Source organism: Cuculus canorus, chromosome 4 (assembly GCF_017976375.1).
Source record: "Cuculus canorus isolate bCucCan1 chromosome 4, bCucCan1.pri, whole genome shotgun sequence".
Lineage (NCBI taxonomy): Eukaryota > Metazoa > Chordata > Aves > Cuculiformes > Cuculidae > Cuculus > Cuculus canorus.
In genome coordinates this window covers 19,389,136-19,408,647 of record NC_071404.1, presented here as the reverse complement: position 1 = coordinate 19,408,647, position 19,512 = coordinate 19,389,136, and the positions used below count along the sequence as shown (strand labels likewise).

Genomic DNA, 19,512 nt, shown 5'->3' with positions numbered 1-19,512 from the left:
ACCCCTCACCACAAGAAGGATGTTGAGGCTCTGGAGCGTGTCCAGAGAAGAGCAACAAAGCTGGTGAGGGGGCTGGAGAACAAGTCTTACGAGGAGCGGCTGAGAGAGCTGGGGTTGCTTAGCCTGGAGAAGAGGAGGCTGAGGGGAGACCTTATTACTCTCTACAACTACCTGAAAGGAGGTTGTGGAGAGGAGGGAGCAGGCCTCTTCTCCCAAGTGACAGAGGACAGGACAAGAGGGAATGGCCTGAAGCTCCACCAGGGGAGGTTCAGGTTGGATATCAGAAAAAAATTCTTCACAGTAAGAGTCATTAGGCACTGGAACAGGCTGCCCAGGGAGGTGGTTGAGTCGCCTTCCCTGGAGGTGTTTAAGGAACGGGTGGATGAAGTGCTTAGGGATATGGTTTAGGGAGTGTTAGGAATGGTTGGACTCGATGATCCAATGGGTCCTTTCCAACCTTGTGATTCTGTGATTCTGTGATTAACACCCATGCTGATAAAGTTCTTTCTGTAATGAAAAGATCTAGTTTAATATTTTAAGATTATTTTGAGGAAGAAAAGACTCTCAGGCATTCCAGTTATGAGAATTCTGGAAAGTGTTGGCAATTGTAGATGGTCTGTGTTGTTTATTTTGATTACACTATGTTTTAGAGGGAATTTTAGGTGGATAGAAGTATGAAAACACAGTCTTATGCAAGTGTATAACTGCACTTATATAAGTGCATAAGTGTACACTTATATAAGTGTGTAAGACTGGTTTCATACTTCAATTACAAAATAATTATTATTATGTTTATTTGAATCTGAGATAGGGATTAGTAACCTAGTGGGAAGCTCCTAACTCCTATGGCACTCTTTAATCCACACTTCTAGGATTGCATAAGAACCATTAGGCTATTACAGAAAATCAGTAGCTAGGACATGGCTGTTAGAGGGCCTTTCTTTAGTCACTGATATTCTGTGTGTTACTTATTGAGGAAAGCTGTCTCTTTTAATGGTAAATCTGTAGTTTTTAATTGTTGGTAACCTACTTTCTGTGTTTTCCAATCATTTCCTCAGAGAAATTGCAACCACAAAAGCAACCGCACCTATCAGTTTTGCTAACTGCCCTATTAGTGTCTCCAATTAGGCCAAGAATTTAGAAGAAGGAAAATAACATTGTCATTAAATATAGCTGTTCCAGTGGAAAGCTAAAGGTATTGCTCTTGTACAGTAGTTGTGCTTTCTCTGTTCTGAGACAAAATTTTTATTCCCATTAATGTCAGGCGCTTTCACAACAAACACTAAATTGTTGTAAAGTAACCATTTTAAATAGTATGAGTGGCCTCAGTGATTAGTAGATGGGGCGTTCAGGCTACAAGATGCTGATTCAGCTTGAACCTGAATTGCAAGTATCGATCAGCTTGTCTTCTGGATATTTATAAACAACCCAAACCCTTTTCTCAATATGCATGGCACACGCAAGGGTTTTTGACTGCTGTGCATGTTGTCTAATTTAGTTAAGACTAAACACCGCTGGACAGCTCTAGAAATAGATGAAGTTTCTATGTGAGAATGCTGTATGTCTCTGAAGACAATTTTAACTGTGCTGTCTGTTAACACATCCAATAGTTCTGGTAAATGTATTTGCATGAGGCAGCAAAAGACTTGTCACTTACTAATTAAACTTGGTAAATAGTAATGAGATGAAATACCATATGTAAAATGCAGTCACTCCAAAGCTGCACAAAAAGGCTTCTCCTATTACCTTTTTAAATAATAAATGACTTTTTTGTTTGCTAGCATTATTTCTGCCTCCTAAATTCCTGCCAGCTTACCACAATGTGAATTTCCACTTGCTATAGTTTCTAGTCTCACTTCAGGACCATTAAGGAAGAAATCATACATGCAGAAAACCAAAAATGATGTTTTCTCAGTGTATGATAATCACCTGAAGCTGATCTTGCAAAATGCTGAACACTACATCTTTCTATTTGCTGCAGTAAGAGCTGGAAGTGCTCAGCGTATCGCAGAATCAAGACTCGCTGCTTATGTGACTGCAGTCTAGTGCAGTTAATTATATTCTGAATTTATATTCTCTCAGCCTCTGTTCAATCTTCAAGACTGTTCATATCTAGGAAAACAAATTATTTGAGAACAGTTTCTTAAGAGTAAAATTTTATGAAAATGTTTGAAAGCTTGTGTGTATTCAGAAATATTTACTACTTTTATTTCATCTACTTTGTAACTTTGTTCACTTTGCATATGTGTCCAAATAAACACAGAGCTTTAAAGACTGAATACAACTTTACATTTTTTATCTCCTATTCTCTTGTCCTTGAGATGTTTATGTTTATTTTTATTTTGCTGAGCATAAGGCAATAGGCATGAAGTTTAATGAGATGATAATTTTCAACATGATTTTATTTAGAGCATCATTATATGGCAGTCTAAAAATGCAAGTTTGTATCCAATCTGTGTCATTTTCTCAAAAATTTGGAAGATCATTTCAGCTGATATTTTATCAGAAAGCCAAGTGACAAACGTGTTCATACTGATTCATAAGTACTGTCTCCATGCACTGTGTAAATGAGACTTCTATGTCTTTTTGAGGAAATGTACGAGTTATGTTCTGCTGAAATATGACATTATAAAACATCTCGTCTACTGGTTCATAATCAATTTTATTTGGTGCTGAGCTGAAATATGAGACCTGTTTTGCTTCTTTTCCCAAGTGTATTGTGCAGTAATCTCCTTAAGCTCCTTCTTCAGTGACCAACCATATTATAGGTAAAATACTACGCATGGTCAAATCAATTTCTAGGAGCTTCTGATTTCAGTTTTCCAATTAATTGTTCGGTTGCACCCCTTTCTCCTTTTTTTTTTTTTTAATTTATCTTTTTTTTTAACCATTTAAAGGAGTTTATTTATCAACATGGCATTATAGCATCTAAAATAATTCAGATTTTCTTCCTTTTCTTCAGTGAATAAAAGACAGCAACAATGATTGGTTTGTACCAGTTAGGAGCTCATTTTATAGATGATTTATTATAGCGTTTTCTTATTCTTAGCTGTTTAAGTCTGATAATACTGTAGATGCAAGAGCCCATACTTTAGCAATAATAATTTTGGATGCTAGTAATATTTTTTTATGAAAACAGACAGGTAAAAAAAAAGGAATCGTAGAAATATTTTGTCATTTTTCAGTTAGATTCATTTGTTAGTGCTGCCCTCTTTGCGGCACGCTTTCTGATGAGCAGGGCTTTTTTTTGGACAGGAGTCAGGTTTCTGCCCCTTTTTGTTAACTGGTGCTATACTACCACTTGGTGTTACTCACTGTTGCAGAAAGGTGGCTGAAAGGTGTAACATCCAGTAGATAGGAAGAGCGCCCTCAGTTGTGCTGAAAAGGTAGTTTATTTCTCCTGTATTTAATTTGCCTGTGAAAACTTTGCAAGCTAGTTTAATATGCATTTGCATATTTAGATGTTCATAAATGAGTCACTGTCCCTCTGAGGTTTACTGATTATGTTCTTAATTCTGTGGCATTATAAAAAGTGATTTAAATTAGTATGTGAGAACTGATCACCTTATCTCTATGCTGTACCAAGTGGCCTATAAGTTTAGAGGGAAAAAGATACATTTACATGTCCTGGACAGACCTATTCTCGTTGCATTTTGAAAACTCCATGCCAGAAAATAAAGATGGATAATTTGTTTCTTGGTTCTTTATTTATGAATGATGTGACAATTATAAAGATCCACAAATAAAGGAAATTCCAGAGAGCTTCTAGGAATATTCTGACAAATATTGGGCTAATTAGGAGCCTGAACAAAAGCAAATATATCACTGATCATAATCTGGAACTGAGCTTCAATAGTTAGGATTTAACTGGGAGTCTTCTGTTGTTTATGTTAATATGTTTGAACACAACAGATGTAGGGCCCATAGCAGAATTCAAAGCCAGTGGCAGGGAGAGATTGTATCCTGTCCATATCAGAAACTCAACTCCAGTTTAAAAATGAATACCTCTTGCTGTTTGGAAGCAAAATGCATGTTCTTTTATTATAGAGAACATTGTTTATGACTTTCTGATTACTATAAATTATAGAATGTAATTATTAATGTTGCTGATAAGTAAGATTACTTGTAAAATCCTGTAAAAATAATGACACAAACCAAGAGAAGATAATTTCCAACAGCAAATTCTGTAATTCCTTTTCAGAATTTGTTGGCAACTCCATATGTTTACAGGAGTCAATCAAATAATCTATTTATATTTGTTTCCCCTACTTTTTATACATCCTACCCAATGTCAACGCTCATGATATTGCTTTTGATACAAACAGGTATCCTGATTTCACACAGTTTAGGACCAGTTTCACATTCTGTTAATTCTAAAGTAGCATCTTGTTATATCAGTATTTGTAACTACTTATACACAAGGCCATACCATAATACGTATTGAAAGCTACAGTAATTAGTCTCATCAGCCTTTATTCTCATCTATGTGAATTTTCAGACTTTTAAAATAGGTGATTTTCTTGTAAAAGCATGATGATATACAAATGTACAAAACCATATCCATCTGTATGTAGACATGTAAGACTTTGGTGTATTCATCCAGTGAATATAACATAAAAATTCTTTGTTTAAGAAGTTAAACATTTCAATACACTCATTAATGCTTCACCAGCTACAGCCATATTGATGGCACTATCAGCTATGTTACTTTCCTTTTTTAGTATCAGAGCATATCATTCTGACAATAAAATGGATCAGTTGACTATAGTCTTGGCATGTTTACCCTACTAAAGCTATCCTTCTGACCTCCCTCTGCCCGTGTCCATCTCAGTGGCAGAGGATGGACATCTTGAATTTTATCTATAAATAGACAAAAAAAACACATTGAAAAGGTCTTCATAAAAGGATGTTAATGGAGCTCAAATTAATGCAAAACTTTAGTGATCACTATACAATGGAGGTAAATAAATAGATGATATATTTTTGCTTCTAATCTTTTTGTGTTGCATCTTTCATTTTACAGAGCAGAAAGAGATTTTCCTTCCACTCAAAAATCCTTTTCTTCATCTGCCAAAACTGGATATCATAAAATACTATTAAAAACTGCTTCTGCTGAAAAAAAAGACAAATCCAAACCCTGCATTTTCTCTGAAGCATCTCATTATAATCTTCCTTAATATGTCAGCAGTCACTCACTCGTTCATCCAGGACTGGATTCATCCAGGACTGGTTCCATGCCCTATTTTTCAGTATTAATTTTTTAACTTATAGCTACAATCTGTAGTGGCCTAAAGTCTTCCGGAGGCATCAGTGGTTTAGCATAGCTTCATTTTTGACGTTAGCAATTTCATAGAATCGTAGAATGGTTTGGATTGGAAGGGATCTTAAAGATCGTCTACTTCCAACCTGTCAGCATGGGCAGATATACGTTCCGTTGGACCAGGTTTCTCAAAGCCTTATGCAACCTGGCCTTGAACACCTCGAGGGAAGGGGCATCCACAGCTTCCTTGGGCAACCTGTTCCAGTGCCTCAACACTCTCATAATGAAGAATTTCTTCCTAGTATCTGATCTAAATCTACCCGCTTTCGGCTTAAAACTGTTACCCCTTGTCCTATCACTACATGCCCTTGTAAAAAAAGTCCCTCGCTAGCTTTAGGTGCTGGAAAGCTGCTCTAAGGTCTCGCCAGAGCCTTCTGTTCTCCAGGCAGAACAACCCTGATTCTCTCAACCTGTCTTCAAGAGGAAGGTGCTCCAGCCCTCTAATTATCTTTGTGGCCTTCCTCTGGACCTGCTCCATCAGGTCCATGTCTTTCTTACGTTGGGGTCCTGAGAACTGGATCCAGTACTCCAGGTTGGGTCTCATAAGAGTGGAGTAGAGGGGAAGAATCACCTCCCTTGACCTGCTGGTCATGCTTATTTTGATGCAGCCTAGGATGAAGTTGACTTTTTGGCCTTCAAGCACACGTTGCCTGGACATGTTTAGCTTCTCATCAACTAACACCCCCAAGTCTTCTCCTCGAGGCTGCTATTTATCTGTTCTCTGCTTAGCCTGTAATTGTGCTTGGGACTGCCTTGACCTATGCACAGGACCTTGCACTTCGCTTTGTTGAACTTCATGAGGTTCACACAGGCCCAAGGCTGTTAAGGTCTCTCTGGGTGGCATACCTTCCGGTTAGCATTTTGATTGCACCACAGAGCTTCTTGCCATCAGCAAACTTGCTGATGGTGCACTCAATCTGACTGTTCAAGTCCCTGACAAAAAGTTAGACAGAGACAGTCCCAATACCAACCCCCGAGGAATACCACTTGTCACCAGTCTCCACATGGGCATCAAGCTGTTGACTACAAATCTCTGATTATGACCATCAGCCAATCCATTATCCACCAAGAATTCCATCCCTCTAGTCCATATGTCTCCGATTTAGAGACAAGGATGTCATGGAGGAGGACAGTGTCAAATGCTTTGCACAAGTCCAGATGGATGACATCACTTGATCTTCCCTTATCCTTATTTCTCTCTTAAAGACTCTTACAAGACCATGTAGTCATCAGTGAAGCTTCTTGAAGTAGTTGTGCTACTGTAATCAACTAAGCTCTGTAAAGATTCTGCCAAAAAAACATAGATATCATGTCATTTTTGACTGTTTCATCTGTAAGATTCCTGAGCCATTTTGCCTCTGGTCTTTCCAACTGCTATTTCATTATCAAGTGAAGAAATATCTAGTTTGCAATAAGTCCACCGAATGTTCGCTTTCATATTCCCAAAGTTTAAATTGCAACAAGCAATAGTAAGAAACAACTTACATACATGTTATTATTGCAGCCACGTTCTTATACTTCCAATTAAAAGATATTCCTTTCTAGCTCCAATAAATATTCCTCAAAATGTGTGTAGCTGTGGGACATCTCATAGCACTTACATGATTCATCAGCTTGTGACTCTGAAGTATATCACTGACATGATTTAGATCACTCATAAATGCCATTAGCCATCAATAGGAAATTAGCAGCTTTTTATCTAGAAACCCAGCTTTATTTTTGGCTGTAACTGATTACAGATGAAATCAAGTAATGTGAAATAATGAACAACCTGCTTTCTTTAGGTAGTCCCCATTTCCATGCACTATTGCTGCAGTAGGAATTTTGCCTTCCCTCACTATAGGCATGTGGTCAAGATGAGTGCAGGTTCCCAGTTATTTCTGCATTAATGTGTAAGTAGAAGCTCACAGCAAAGGCATTGCAAGGTTTTTGCAGGCCATTTCTCCACATTTGTCTTATTGATACAACTATGTCTATGACATAGTTCTGGTTATTTTCTTTCTTACCTGTTTTACTACTCTCAGGTGGAAGATCTCCCCGTCCTCAGATCCTGGAGTTGCCCAGGCTCCATAACTTCTATATATCAGTCCCCAGTAGGTGCTTCCTGAACAATATGCATTAATTTTAGAAACTGGATTCATATCTGAACATGCTGAAGGATTCAGCCTTCCACTCATCACCCACAATTAATATACTCCCAGATGCCCTTTGATGCCCTTTTTCATTTCACCAAAGTTATTCAATGATTCAATGTACTTAGGGAAAGGGAGGATCCTATGCAGTCTGGATTAAAATCCTTTTCACACATGATGCTTTTCTCATGTTGCTTACAACAGGACAATTTTTCTCCAGTATTGCATGTAACAATTTTTGTACAGGACTTGGGTTTGTAAATGTAGAAATCACTACCAGTCCATTTCCTTTTCTCAAAGTCAGAGCACGTGATTCACAGAGGATAAAGAGTTAAACCAAGTACATTGCTTCAGAATAGTGATGTTAATTCCCTTTATAAAATAAGTATTATGGATGCATGAGACAGAGTATCATTTGCTTGAAAAAATTCAGTGATGCCTTGAACTTTACTATTCTGCATCTTAAGTTTACTTTAATCTCACTACAAAACTCTAGCATGATGATTATGTCCTCGAAGAAAATCTGATTCATCTGTACTTCTATTATAGAAGAACATTAATATGGAGTTGATTAGGTTTGAAGTAAGGAAACAGTTACAGTGTAGTCTGAACTCCTTGGCATATTCTGAACCATTTTTAGGGAAAATACTTTCTAGAGTTAAATCTCAAGAGAAGCTCTTCGCATTATGGTAAATAAGACAAAAGTTTCAGCTGCACACAAGCAAATGCTGAAGATTCCAACCAGGGTTCTGCCTGTCTATATCTTTGAGTAGTGTAATTGAATTTCTGTTTTCATATATCCCATCTCTGGCAAAACTCCTCTGTATTCTTGCCCTGAAGACCTTATTCAAATGGTGATATGGGGTAATATCCAGCAACCCTCTCCCACTGATTGTCAGGACAGAGTTGCTCCATGTCTAGGCAGTGTGCACTCCTGTTTACTATCCCATCATGGCATAATTTTCCCTGATGCTTGTCTCAGCTCTTATGTCTGCTACTCCCATTTATATTACCTTTGAATGAATGAATCTCTGAGGTGAGGCATCTCTGAACTGGCACTCTGAGGCATATGACAGAATATGTCATGAGAGCTGGCATTTGAGGTGGTGGACCAAGAATTTTGTAGTTGACCTTTACATGGGCAAGCAGGGTTTATATCAAGAAAGCTTTAATTTAAATTATTTCAATAGCACTTTCTAATTTTAGCTGTTTGGGACTATGCTACATGATGCTATGTTCCAGTGCTGCTGGACATAGTATTAGTTTTCTCTTTGCACTGGGCAGGAGTGATATAGATGTGTTCCACCAAGGTGACTTCCTGTGGATGCCCTGCGCAGGTTCTGATCAGAAGTAAACCTCCAGTTTTCTGAGGGACAAACTCTTTCTAGAACATGTTAGTTTTGTTCGAAGATGGAATGCAGAAATAGTCGAAATCATTATCTTTTAAAAATAGGTATTACTATTACCTATTTTTTTACTATTACGGTAACTTACATTGATGCTTTCTTCTTGCAACTCAAAATTCTGTTCCATGATTCGTCTGGAGATCCAAACTTTATCTTTTGTGGTAAAAATGTATTTCTTAGCACAGTAAAACACCAATGTAAAATCAATATGTATTCTCAGAAGAGCACCTTTGAAAGATACGATAAGAGAGCTATGTAATATGCTTGAACTACAAGTTTACTAAAGTTTCAGAAGTTTCTGAAAAACTCTGTTACCAGATTGAAATTCAGCTCACTTTGGTGGCGACTTGTGATGGGAATACAGCCATGACTGGAATGCTGTGTCATGCTGTGGGACTCAAAGGATGCTATACCAGCAAGAACTGTTCCAATAGTGCAAATTCAAGCCTCGTTCAGTTCTAAATAGCAATGAGCCTGAAATATATCCCTAGATATGAATCTGAACGGAAGTGCTTCCCCTTACTTTGGCTGCTTAAAAGTCAGTTATTAAGGCTCATGCTTCTCTGCTTTTATGAATAGAATTCACTGGTGATTGATAGCCTGTTTCCAGGCGTGGCATTAATGTGCTTAAAAGCCTTCACCCTAGCCTGTGCTGATAGATCTGACATGTCTTCAGTTGTTATAGCTAGGTATGGGGGATTGGGTGTAATGTACTGCACAAAGTGAAGTACTTAGGCCATGCTTCAAATGTGTGCAGGGAATTATGCATACCTGAAACTTGCTAATTTATGTAATTGACATTATGGTTAATTTGGTTAGATGGAAAGCAGACTGGTTAAAAAAAAACCTTGGAATTCTAGTATATTTTAAAAAATAAATTCCAGGAAATTGAAATTTGTTCCTTGATTGTTTTGCATAATCAATAGAAGCTTCATTGCTCAAACTCTGGTATGTACTGTGACCAATGCAAGTTTTTTTTCTTTGACTCTTTCTTACTTTCTGTCTTTAGAATTTAAAATGTGTTTAATGTTGTTAGATTGAGGCTGAGAGCGCAGTGTGAGGGAAAAGGAGAGAAGTGAGATAGGGACTACTTTGGTGTCCTGTTCCTGGCTGGGTGCACTTATTGTTTGTAATTAGAGTAGCTCCCCTGGTGCAGTCTATGGCTGGTTGTCAAAGGGCTGCCGCAGCTCACAGTCTGGTTCTGTCCTCAGCAGCAGTCATCTCCTCAGCATCTCAGGCTGGAGCTCGCTGAAGAGCAAATGGGAATGCTGTTTAGGACCACTGCGTGACCTCGGAGTAGCACGAAAGTCCGGGAGCACTGGGTAGGTGCCTTTTCTTGGGTTTGTGGCCCCAGAGTAGGTCCCAGTCAGTGTGTTGCTCATGGCCATCGGCTCCTTCAAAGTGGCAGTCTATCAAGAAAAATGTCATATAGGAATGTATTGGTTTGCCTGTGTAAATCAGAAGGTAGTGTAGAGAAATGGTCCCCAAGTGTACAACTGGCTTTAAGTGGCTCAGCTGCTTTTCTGCATTTGAGTGACAGTGGCATTAAGGCAGCACAGAAACCCAACTATTCATCTTTTCTGGGTAGAGCAGCTGTCTTTCAATAACAGCTAGAGGAATGCAGCTCTCCTCTATGACACTGATGTAAGGAAAGCTGAGATAGGAAGGATCATAGGTTCATGCATAGAGGATTATATTATTTCCTTTACCTAAACAACTGATTAAGGTAAGAGGTAAATATTTATTTACCATCTAAAGTTATTATATAATTGATATCATATAAATAAAATCAGTTTTGTAAAATAGTAGATAAAATCTGATTTTTTCCCTGTCTGTATTTTTTACAAATACATTCATGTTCTAGATGAATAATTCAAAACAAAAATATGAATACAATAATTTAATTTAAGTTAATTAATGCTAAGAATGTATGAGCTAAAAATAATGGTGAAGGAGGTCCTAAAGCTCTTCCCTTTAACCCGAGTCCATCTCCTCTCTTTTCCCCCATCTTCCTTATCCCCAGACTATGGATTTAAGTTGTGTATATACCCTTCAGGAAAACTAAAGGTTAAGTTTTTGTTTAGGATGGAAGTGTTAGCCCCTGAGAAGAAAACACATGAAGAGAATGAAGATTTGCAACAGTATCATCAGAAGCCTGCAAACTGCAAGAAATTGCTCAGAAATTGCTGCTTGATAAAGCGGATTTTTGCCTGGAAAAGTTTGAGCTCTAAAGGTACCTTTCCTATTGAATTTTTTTGTGTAGGAGAAATTGCTATCTTTCCAAGAATTCTGTTCTTTTGATACAGGGGTATTACTGAATTTAGCATCAGTGAAGTTACAGGTACAAAAAGTCTCTACTGTCATGTGTCTATTGTGCAAAGAGATTAAAAATGGTACAGCTTTGATTGAAGGTGCTTTATTATAATGCGATATAAATAATTGTACTGCATGAGCAATCATTTTGCATCAAAATACATGGTCTGCAAAAAAGGTCTGCAAAAGAACCCCATCTTCAATCAGGAGATAAATGATTAAATGTAAAATCCCAGTAATTAAATTTATCAATTTATCAGGACCCAACCCAAAAATATGTTTTGATGTGTAAAACCTCCTTTGATCTCTGTCAGAGTATATTTACTTGGAAATTACATGATTGATCCCTTTGTCTTTGAGGAAATGGAGAAGGGTAACATCCTGTCACTTTCATGCATAATAATGTGAGGTACTGTACCTGTTAATATATACTGAAAGATATGCTTCTTTTTGAATTGGAAGTTGGCTGTGAAATATCTCACCCATAGAAAGTATAGCTGTTTTATGAATAATAAATTAAACAGCAACTATCCTGAAGTGATGGTTAATCTGCTTCACATTATTTTCTTCAGGAACATACAGACTGTTAAGGATCTTATTCAGCACTGATTCCTCTTTTTACCATCATATTTGTACTTTGCAACATTATGTAAAAACAAACCAAAAACAGTGCCCCAAACAACTCCCATGTGTTTTGGCAGCATTTTTTATCACTTTGTGCACATTTTATGGCAATAAAAGCCCTCAGTATATTGAATTTATGGCAAACAGGATGAAAAAAAAGCATGACACTGTTTTGTCATGAAAAGCTAAGTCACCGTATTCTGAGTGATATTTTATTTACATATTTACTCTGAAGAACATACTCCATTAGCTTAGTTTCAGCATTTAGAAAAAACAAGCTGTTTAAATACAACATACTTCTGGTTTAAAACTGCCTTTATCATTGTATTATCCAAGAAAACGGGTATTTGATACACCTTTTAATCTTAAGAGTAATCATTTAGCTATTCTTGGCCACTCATTTTTAAATCTTTCAGCTAATATTTCCATGTGTTTGATTTCTGATTACTGTATCAATTTGTACATATAATTCTTTGCACTTTTTTTATTTTTTGTATTGTTACTGGAGCTAATGAAGCAAAAAGGAATTTGCTGTAACCCTTTCAATACATCCATCTTTTTGTTACATGGGAATTGTAGGATTTTTTTTCATTGGTTTATTTATCAGCGGTCTCTGTAGGCCTAAGGAACCCTCTCTCTAGAAATGGTGTGTGAATCTAAAGCAATTTGCACTGAAGTTAATAGGTCTGAGTCTTCAGTATCTTTAAAGTGACTGAACAGTGGCACTGCTGGAAAGGATCTTAAAACAGTTGATAAGTAATGGTAGAATTAAGGATATGTTTTGTCTTGGTAAAATGAATTGGCAGATATATAAATCACTGTAAAATAGGGCTCAATTAAGTTACTCTGGGTTACTCCAACATAAACAAAATCAGAATCTGACACGCAATTAACTCAAAATGAAGCTATTAATTTTTCTTTATCTAGTACCAAATGATATAAAGCATATTCCTATAGGTATACCTTTGCAAGAACATTTGAATATTTATCAGGCTCAAGAGAACTGACGACCTGAGGTACATTCTTCAACACTATTCTGTTGTCCAAGGCGATCTCACTGTCAGCGCTGAACAGGATTTCTTGGTCTTCAGTACTAGAGCTACTGACATCTGTAATACAGGTATATGGCATATCCCACTGAATTAATGACCTGCAGCTAGGTAAGATTTCTTACGTATAAACAAGTGGGACATTTCTGAAACCCCCTAGGCTTGGCCATGGAGGTGCTCATCCATTCTCTGAAATAAGTTAAGTCAGCCAGAGGTCTTCTGTAATGTAGCCTTCCTCACAGTACCCGTGGCAGTGCTATGGTAGCTACAGGGATACTTGATCTATCCTACTGTTTTCTGTCGGCAGGATGGAGGTAGGCTTGCAAATGATATTGTTGTGGCTCATTCCCACTTAGATGTTCCTTTATGCAAATCAGATTCTCCATTGGTTGTCTTAAGTACCTTACACTAGTAAAGTGGTATAAAAATAGTCACTAGGCAGTTGAGGCTTACCATTTAATACTTAAAACACAACTGAAATATTTTTGTTAGTATTTTTAAAAAATAATGAAAACTGGAAATACTGAATTATTTGGAAAATCATTGCTGTTATAGCAGGTTGTAGCTGGAAATACTGTAAACTAACACATATTTGATCTTTCTTTAAAACAGAGATTATTTCTCCTTTATAGTTTGTTTTTCATATTTTAGTTTATTTGTATGATCTTGAAACTGAGTTTGTCAACATGTTCTTTTAACTTTATAGAATTAATTATACTTTCAGAGACAATTTCCATTTATGAATTTGGAGCAAGCAGATAAATATTTGATTAAGTGCAATGTTCAGATGATTTAACTCTGTTTTCAGAATGAATAGTCTTCACTGTTGTGATAAGATCTTAGAACGTCTGGGCACTAGGGATGTCTTCCTGCTCTTCCCACTTCAACATCTCTCATAGGAGTAAGAAGAATGTTATAAAATAAATACTGGAAAGACAATTACACTCAACCCTTTTCTATGCAGTAATTATATATCATTAATCTAATGCAATAGTGACTGTTCCAAATGAAAAATGAGAGCAGGAAAAGATACCTTGTTTTATTTTAAAGAAAAGTAAATTGAATAAAGTAGTTGTCAATGGGAAACAATTCTATGCTAAAGATACTGTATTAGTCAATTCTCAAGACTCAGTAATTTGACTAATTCCTCATATGGTAGTTTCAGAGAGCAGATATCATCTTACTAAGGCTTGAGGAACAAACTATGACTACCGCCAGGTATAACTCAGTTAGAGCTCCATGCTGCTATGACATCTGAGACCAAGTTTAAAGCATGCATTGAAAAATGGATTTCATTTTAAAAAAAAAACAGCAAAAGTGTCTCTTCCCTAAATTGTCAACCTGTTCAGTTAACCTAGGGCAGTTAGTGTCTCATTAGCATCTTTCCTAATTATTCCATGCCATGAATATACATTGTGCTGCAGTATTTATAAAATGTAAATGAGACACACCAAGAGGACAAATTGTCCAAACAAAGATAAATTTGGAGGTTTTGTACTGTTGAGTCTGCCTTACATACTGCTAAAACCATTATAAATTATCAAATATTTATTTATAAAGTTTTTAATGTTGTTTGCATTTCTTCGAACCACATACTTATGAGTAAAGATATGAATAATTTAGGAATAATTCCAAGCTAGTAATCAATGTGTGTTCTTTTCCCTGTCAAATAGTACATTTGACAAAATATTTAAGGAAAAAATAATCCAAGTGATTTGAAAACTTGTTAAATGTTCTGCTCTCCATAGTGTACTTCATATTCTCTAAGACCTTGGAGATTTTCAGTACTGTCTGGTTTTTGTTTTTTTTTTTTTTTCTTTAAATATGGACTTACTGTGAACAGGAGAATAGTTTTCCCATGTGGTCCATTCGCCTTTTCATCTTCTATGGAAATACATTGAGTACTACTTTGAAATCTGGTCACATCTCAGCCCATGAAAAGAATTTTTCCTCCCAGTTGTTCAAAATTAACGGGAGTCTTTATTAGTATTGAACAGGGGTTGGGACTAAAATATTCTTCCAAACTGCGCCTCAGCATTAATTCTTGTGTACCTGATTTTGTCCCTTTTCTATTGAGTGAAGCTATGGAGCAAAGGCAATCTGAAAGCTAAACGCTGATGACAGTGGGAATAAATACAGGGATTAAAGTATATGTCTTTTCCCGTATCAAAGCCCTCTAGTGCCTTAATTACAAACAATCATGGCTACTAATTAGGAGATGAGTTGTTTCCTAACTTTATTACCTAAGCGAAAACATCTTCTTTTTTTTGCTTGTGCATGGGGTGGTAGTTACTGAAATCTGCCTGGTCCTAGTCACCCTTCCCTACTTGAAGAATATGAAGTAAATGGTGTAGATCAAAATGTGCTCCTAGAACTGAAGTTCATATGACATTGCTGTTTTGAGTCTGGAGGCCTCTAAGAAAAGAAAAAGGAGAAAGAGATGGAGAAAGGGAAGAAGAGGTGGGAAAAAAAAACAAGGACCACATCCCTTGCCAACCCCCCTACTCCTTTCCATTATAGATGGTGAATGTGTAAAATAATTAGACCATACCCTGTGAAATCTTTCCTGGATGCTCAATAAGATTTTGTAGACTGTTACTACATGTATGAACCATTGAAAAGAGTAACATATGTGAGATTTAATGCTCTGAAGACAAACACAGAAATCCATCTAAGAAATGGAACCTTTCATGTTTTTACGCAATACAAAAAGCTTTATTTTGTGAAAACTACAAGAAGAGAAATTTATTCGGGAATTAGAAATGAGCAGTGTTTATCCCATTTTGTCTATTTGAAATATTTATGAAAATGTTTTACAATTTGATGATGATGCTTCTGTTGTACATGATAATCTTAAGTAAGCTAGCTACTAAACCTAGGAAAAGTTACAGGATTAAAACCCTTTTTACTATGTGTCTTTAAATAACTGTCTTCCAGGGAAAATGAGCATTGCTCAGTATTGCTCTAGGTATTTCTTTAAGTACAGTGAACTATAAATTAGTATTGTTTTACTATTCAATTCTAATAAGTTGAGATTTTGCTGTGCCTTATACCTTCCAACTCACTCTGAAACTATTTCGTTTTATGTTACAAAAATTTAAACTTCTGAACAAATATTGTACATACATAACTTATCAAGTCACTGAGCTAGATGGAATATGTGGATATATTACATTTATTTGTAAAAGTGTTGCAAGTAATGAACCTTTTTATTTATTTCAGATTTTTTTTCCCTAAAACCAATATAGGACTGCATTCTGAGCTAAATAATTTGGAGCATTAGACTAGAGATGTAGTTGTTCACAATTACTAGATATGAAAAGGTGGCTTTAAAAAACTAAAAAAGTGATGGAAAGAAGAGCAAAAAAAGTAAAGGAAAAATAATCAATTTTTTAGGGTTTTTTGTTTTATTTTGTTTCCTACCACAGTCTGTTCAACCACTGCAATATCAGATAAAAGAGTTTGTATTAAGAGGCATGGCAAAAAGGGGATCCTTGTATTTTGTTCCCTTCTTGCCAAATGCTAACTCTGAAAGATGAATCATAGCAATAAAATTAGAGGCTCTCCCTAGTGAATGTTATTTTCTTTTAAATTTGTGGCACAGAGTGATCTAGTCTCAATAAGACTTCTGATACTCTCTTCAGGGTAGCAGCAGTAGTTAATGGAACAAATTAAGAGGACAATGTATTACGCAGGAATGTTTGTTATCTTTCAGGTAATTAAAAGGGGAATTGGAAAAAACGATTCATTCTCTTAATTTAGGAATATTCCAGAGTGATTAATGCTTTGAAAAGGGCTTTACTATGTATTTGTGTACAGACATGCTAGATTGGGCGATGTGTGTAGGTAATGAAAATGTGAGGCTCTTACAAGTCCGTATAAAATTATGTAACATCATTTTTGGCTGGAGAAAGTTGCATAATCAGTCTCCTAAATTCACTTATAGAAAAACTGAACATACAACTTCTGAAGTTTTTAATACCTCTTAAAGTTTTAAAATGTACACTTAAAGGCTGCAGTCATGACAGAAGCCCTTTCTGCTTTGTGCATACACAGATGAAAGATTTTAAACTTTTGCAAATTTAAAAGCAAAACTGCACAGGTCTTGCAATAAACCACTGGTTTACTCTTTGGGGAGAATTCAAACATGCTTCTTCAGAGCACATGAAACAGTTATTAGTGCCTATAAAAGAAAGTATTTTCTGTAACTGATTTTTTAAAGATGCTTAATACAAAGACAGAAAGTTGCAAAGTGCAGATTATGAAGTCAGTTCTCCTTAGAGTGAATGTGCTTGTAAAGTGAAGGATATTTCATGGGAACTAGATTTCCTCGGGGTCTGGCTTTCAGAGGGTTAAATATGCTCCACAGTTAACCCCTCAGTAAGATGGCTCAGAAAAATGGGAGTGCATCACTTTCTGGAGTTTCTGCTTTATGCTTCTCTGGCTGTATAGACATCACACAGCAATGTATATTTCTGCTTTTCTCTTGGAAGTTTGTTGCCTTCACGTTAGAATGGAGTTTTACGTGGTCGCCTGCAGCTGCCGCCTTTTTAATCGTGATGTTGCAGTTACTTGGAGGGACATGGTTCTCCAAGATGAAGCATTAGCTCACAGTAGATTGCTGCTTGAAAACTCCACATTTACAGAACAACATGTTGAGCTCCCAAACTTTATTTCCCTTTTGCTTCTCTTCTCTTTCTTTTCCTGCTGTTAGCACCAAGCAGTATACATAAGCTTCCTATGAGACAGCGCACAGTTTTAAATTAGTGCTAATTAAGAGCTTCAAACAGACTCTTTTTATTAATCATTTAGTTTTTGATTAATCATAGTGAATGTGTGTTTTCTTCTCATGTAAAAAGCACGAAGAACCTTTGAGCTGACTGGAACCTTTCCAGGGATGTCACTTTCTACTCTGCATAATGAAATTTTATTTTTCCATTGAGATCATTAATCTTACTTACCAGTGACCACCTTATTCTTCAGTCAGTTTAGAAAAATTTCTTCAAACTGTTAGAAAGAGAAATCCTAGCGTGTTCTTGAATTTGGCTGAAGAATAAAAGGAACAGCTGATTAACTGCACTTTAATCAGCTAGTTATATTTATATCAGAATATAATTTATCTATTTCTCCCTGTTTCCCTAGAAAAATTTGAGTTGCTGCTTCAATATGATGCAGGTATTTAAAAATGATTAATTGAAATACAATATAGAATCTGTTACTTAGACAAGAAGTTCTAACAATCAAATGTTTGAATATAATAAATGTAGAGGATTACCACTTTTGGAAAACTAAATATATCCTTTATGAACCCAAAATATACTTCTATTTAGTCTCTGTACTCACAGTATCTTTGATTTCTACTGTGTTTGCCAACTGCTACTTTTTTATTTCAAGACATTCTATCAATCAAAAATGAACAGGCTGAAGAATTGTATTAGATTAAGTGGAAGGACTTTTATATTCATGGCATACTTGGAAAATGGAATCAGTCTTTAAATATCTTGCCACTTTCCATCTGGGCATTATTCCAGCAATTTAAATGACTAAATATATCGAGAGTATTCCAGATTAAATGGTAGGTCTGAATGTCTTTTTATAAATGGTTTGGCCCATAGAGAACTGAATTTGTTGTGGTGGTTAATGGTATCTATCTATGATATCTATGTTCTGTTTACCAAAGTAAACTGTATAAGTAAACTGGGCTGTATAGGACAACTGTCTTTATAAGCATCTATCCTTGGAAAAAATCTTGTGACTTGAAGGAGCAATTCTACTGCAAATCAAGCAGCTTCTTTAAAGTATGTAAATCCAACTTCCCCCACCCCAGCTTTTTTTTTTTTTTTGGCATGATGATGTGTTATAACTGAATAACTTTTCACAAAAGATCAAATTAAAAAGAAAACCAACGTATCTTAGAAGTGGAAAGTTAGGACAGAAGAAGGGAGATAAAAACAGTAAGAAACAAAGAAACGAGAATGACTAAAACATCAAAATTACATCTTGCTTTGTTTGGCTTTTTTTTTTTTTAATGTTCATTAATTTATTGCTGCTGTCACTTTTCTTAAATGCTTTTTTACACTGGAGTCTGCAGTGTGGTCCTCACAGTTCTTCTGGCAAGCGTTAGTTCTGACTGAATATATTTGCCCTCCTTTCAGCCCAAAAGGGGTAAGTAGGAGGACTTCGTGCTCTTCGTTGCTGCAATTATACTATCCTGCTGGGACCTGCCTGCTGTTCCTTCGAGTACCGTTATCTTCTTGGCAAGGAGATGTGTTCTCAGTTGTTCCTTAATTTTCTTATTTATCCTTTCTGTGTGCAAGAGAGTAAGAGAAAGTTTGTAAGGAACCAGAGTTCTTCACCAAGCCATCTAAATGTTCAGTGGGCGCAATGAGTGTATTAGTCATAAGTGGCAACACTGCACTGAATTTTGCGGATCACCTCAGCCAACTGCTAACAAACCTGTACTGTGTAGCAAAGCAGAAGGCATATTTGATTTCACATATGTCACTGGAAATGGTGCTGGAAATATTGAGCTATGTGAGCACTTTTGGTACTGTTGTCTGTAACCCTCCACCTTGGGGGCCAACCTGATTTCTTTGTTACACAAGCTGGAAAAGGAGAATTATAATAGGCAAACAAATTGAAAAGTTTAATGCCTTTAATGTTAAAAT

At 36.3% G+C, this 19,512-nt stretch overlaps 1 protein-coding gene across 7 annotated transcripts in view; it reads left to right on the top strand.

Annotated features, from left to right (window-relative positions):
- KCNIP4 (potassium voltage-gated channel interacting protein 4) overlaps positions 1–19,512 on the top strand; it is a 422,577-nt gene that overhangs the window by 27,957 nt on the left and 375,108 nt on the right. Inside the window, exons 2-3 of one of the 7 annotated variants that reach the window (XM_054065847.1) lie at positions 10,070–10,180; positions 10,943–11,091. The exons of 2 other annotated variants lie outside the window; for them this stretch is intronic. In XM_054065847.1, the coding sequence (XP_053921822.1) occupies positions 10,944–11,091 (148 nt within the window). In that variant the 5' untranslated portion in view covers positions 10,070–10,180; position 10,943. Of the gene's footprint in view, positions 1–10,069; positions 10,181–10,451; positions 10,585–10,942; positions 11,092–19,512 lie in introns of those variants that run through there. 4 more of the 7 variants (XM_054065848.1, XM_054065845.1, XM_054065849.1 and 1 more) reach the window with 4 other exon arrangements.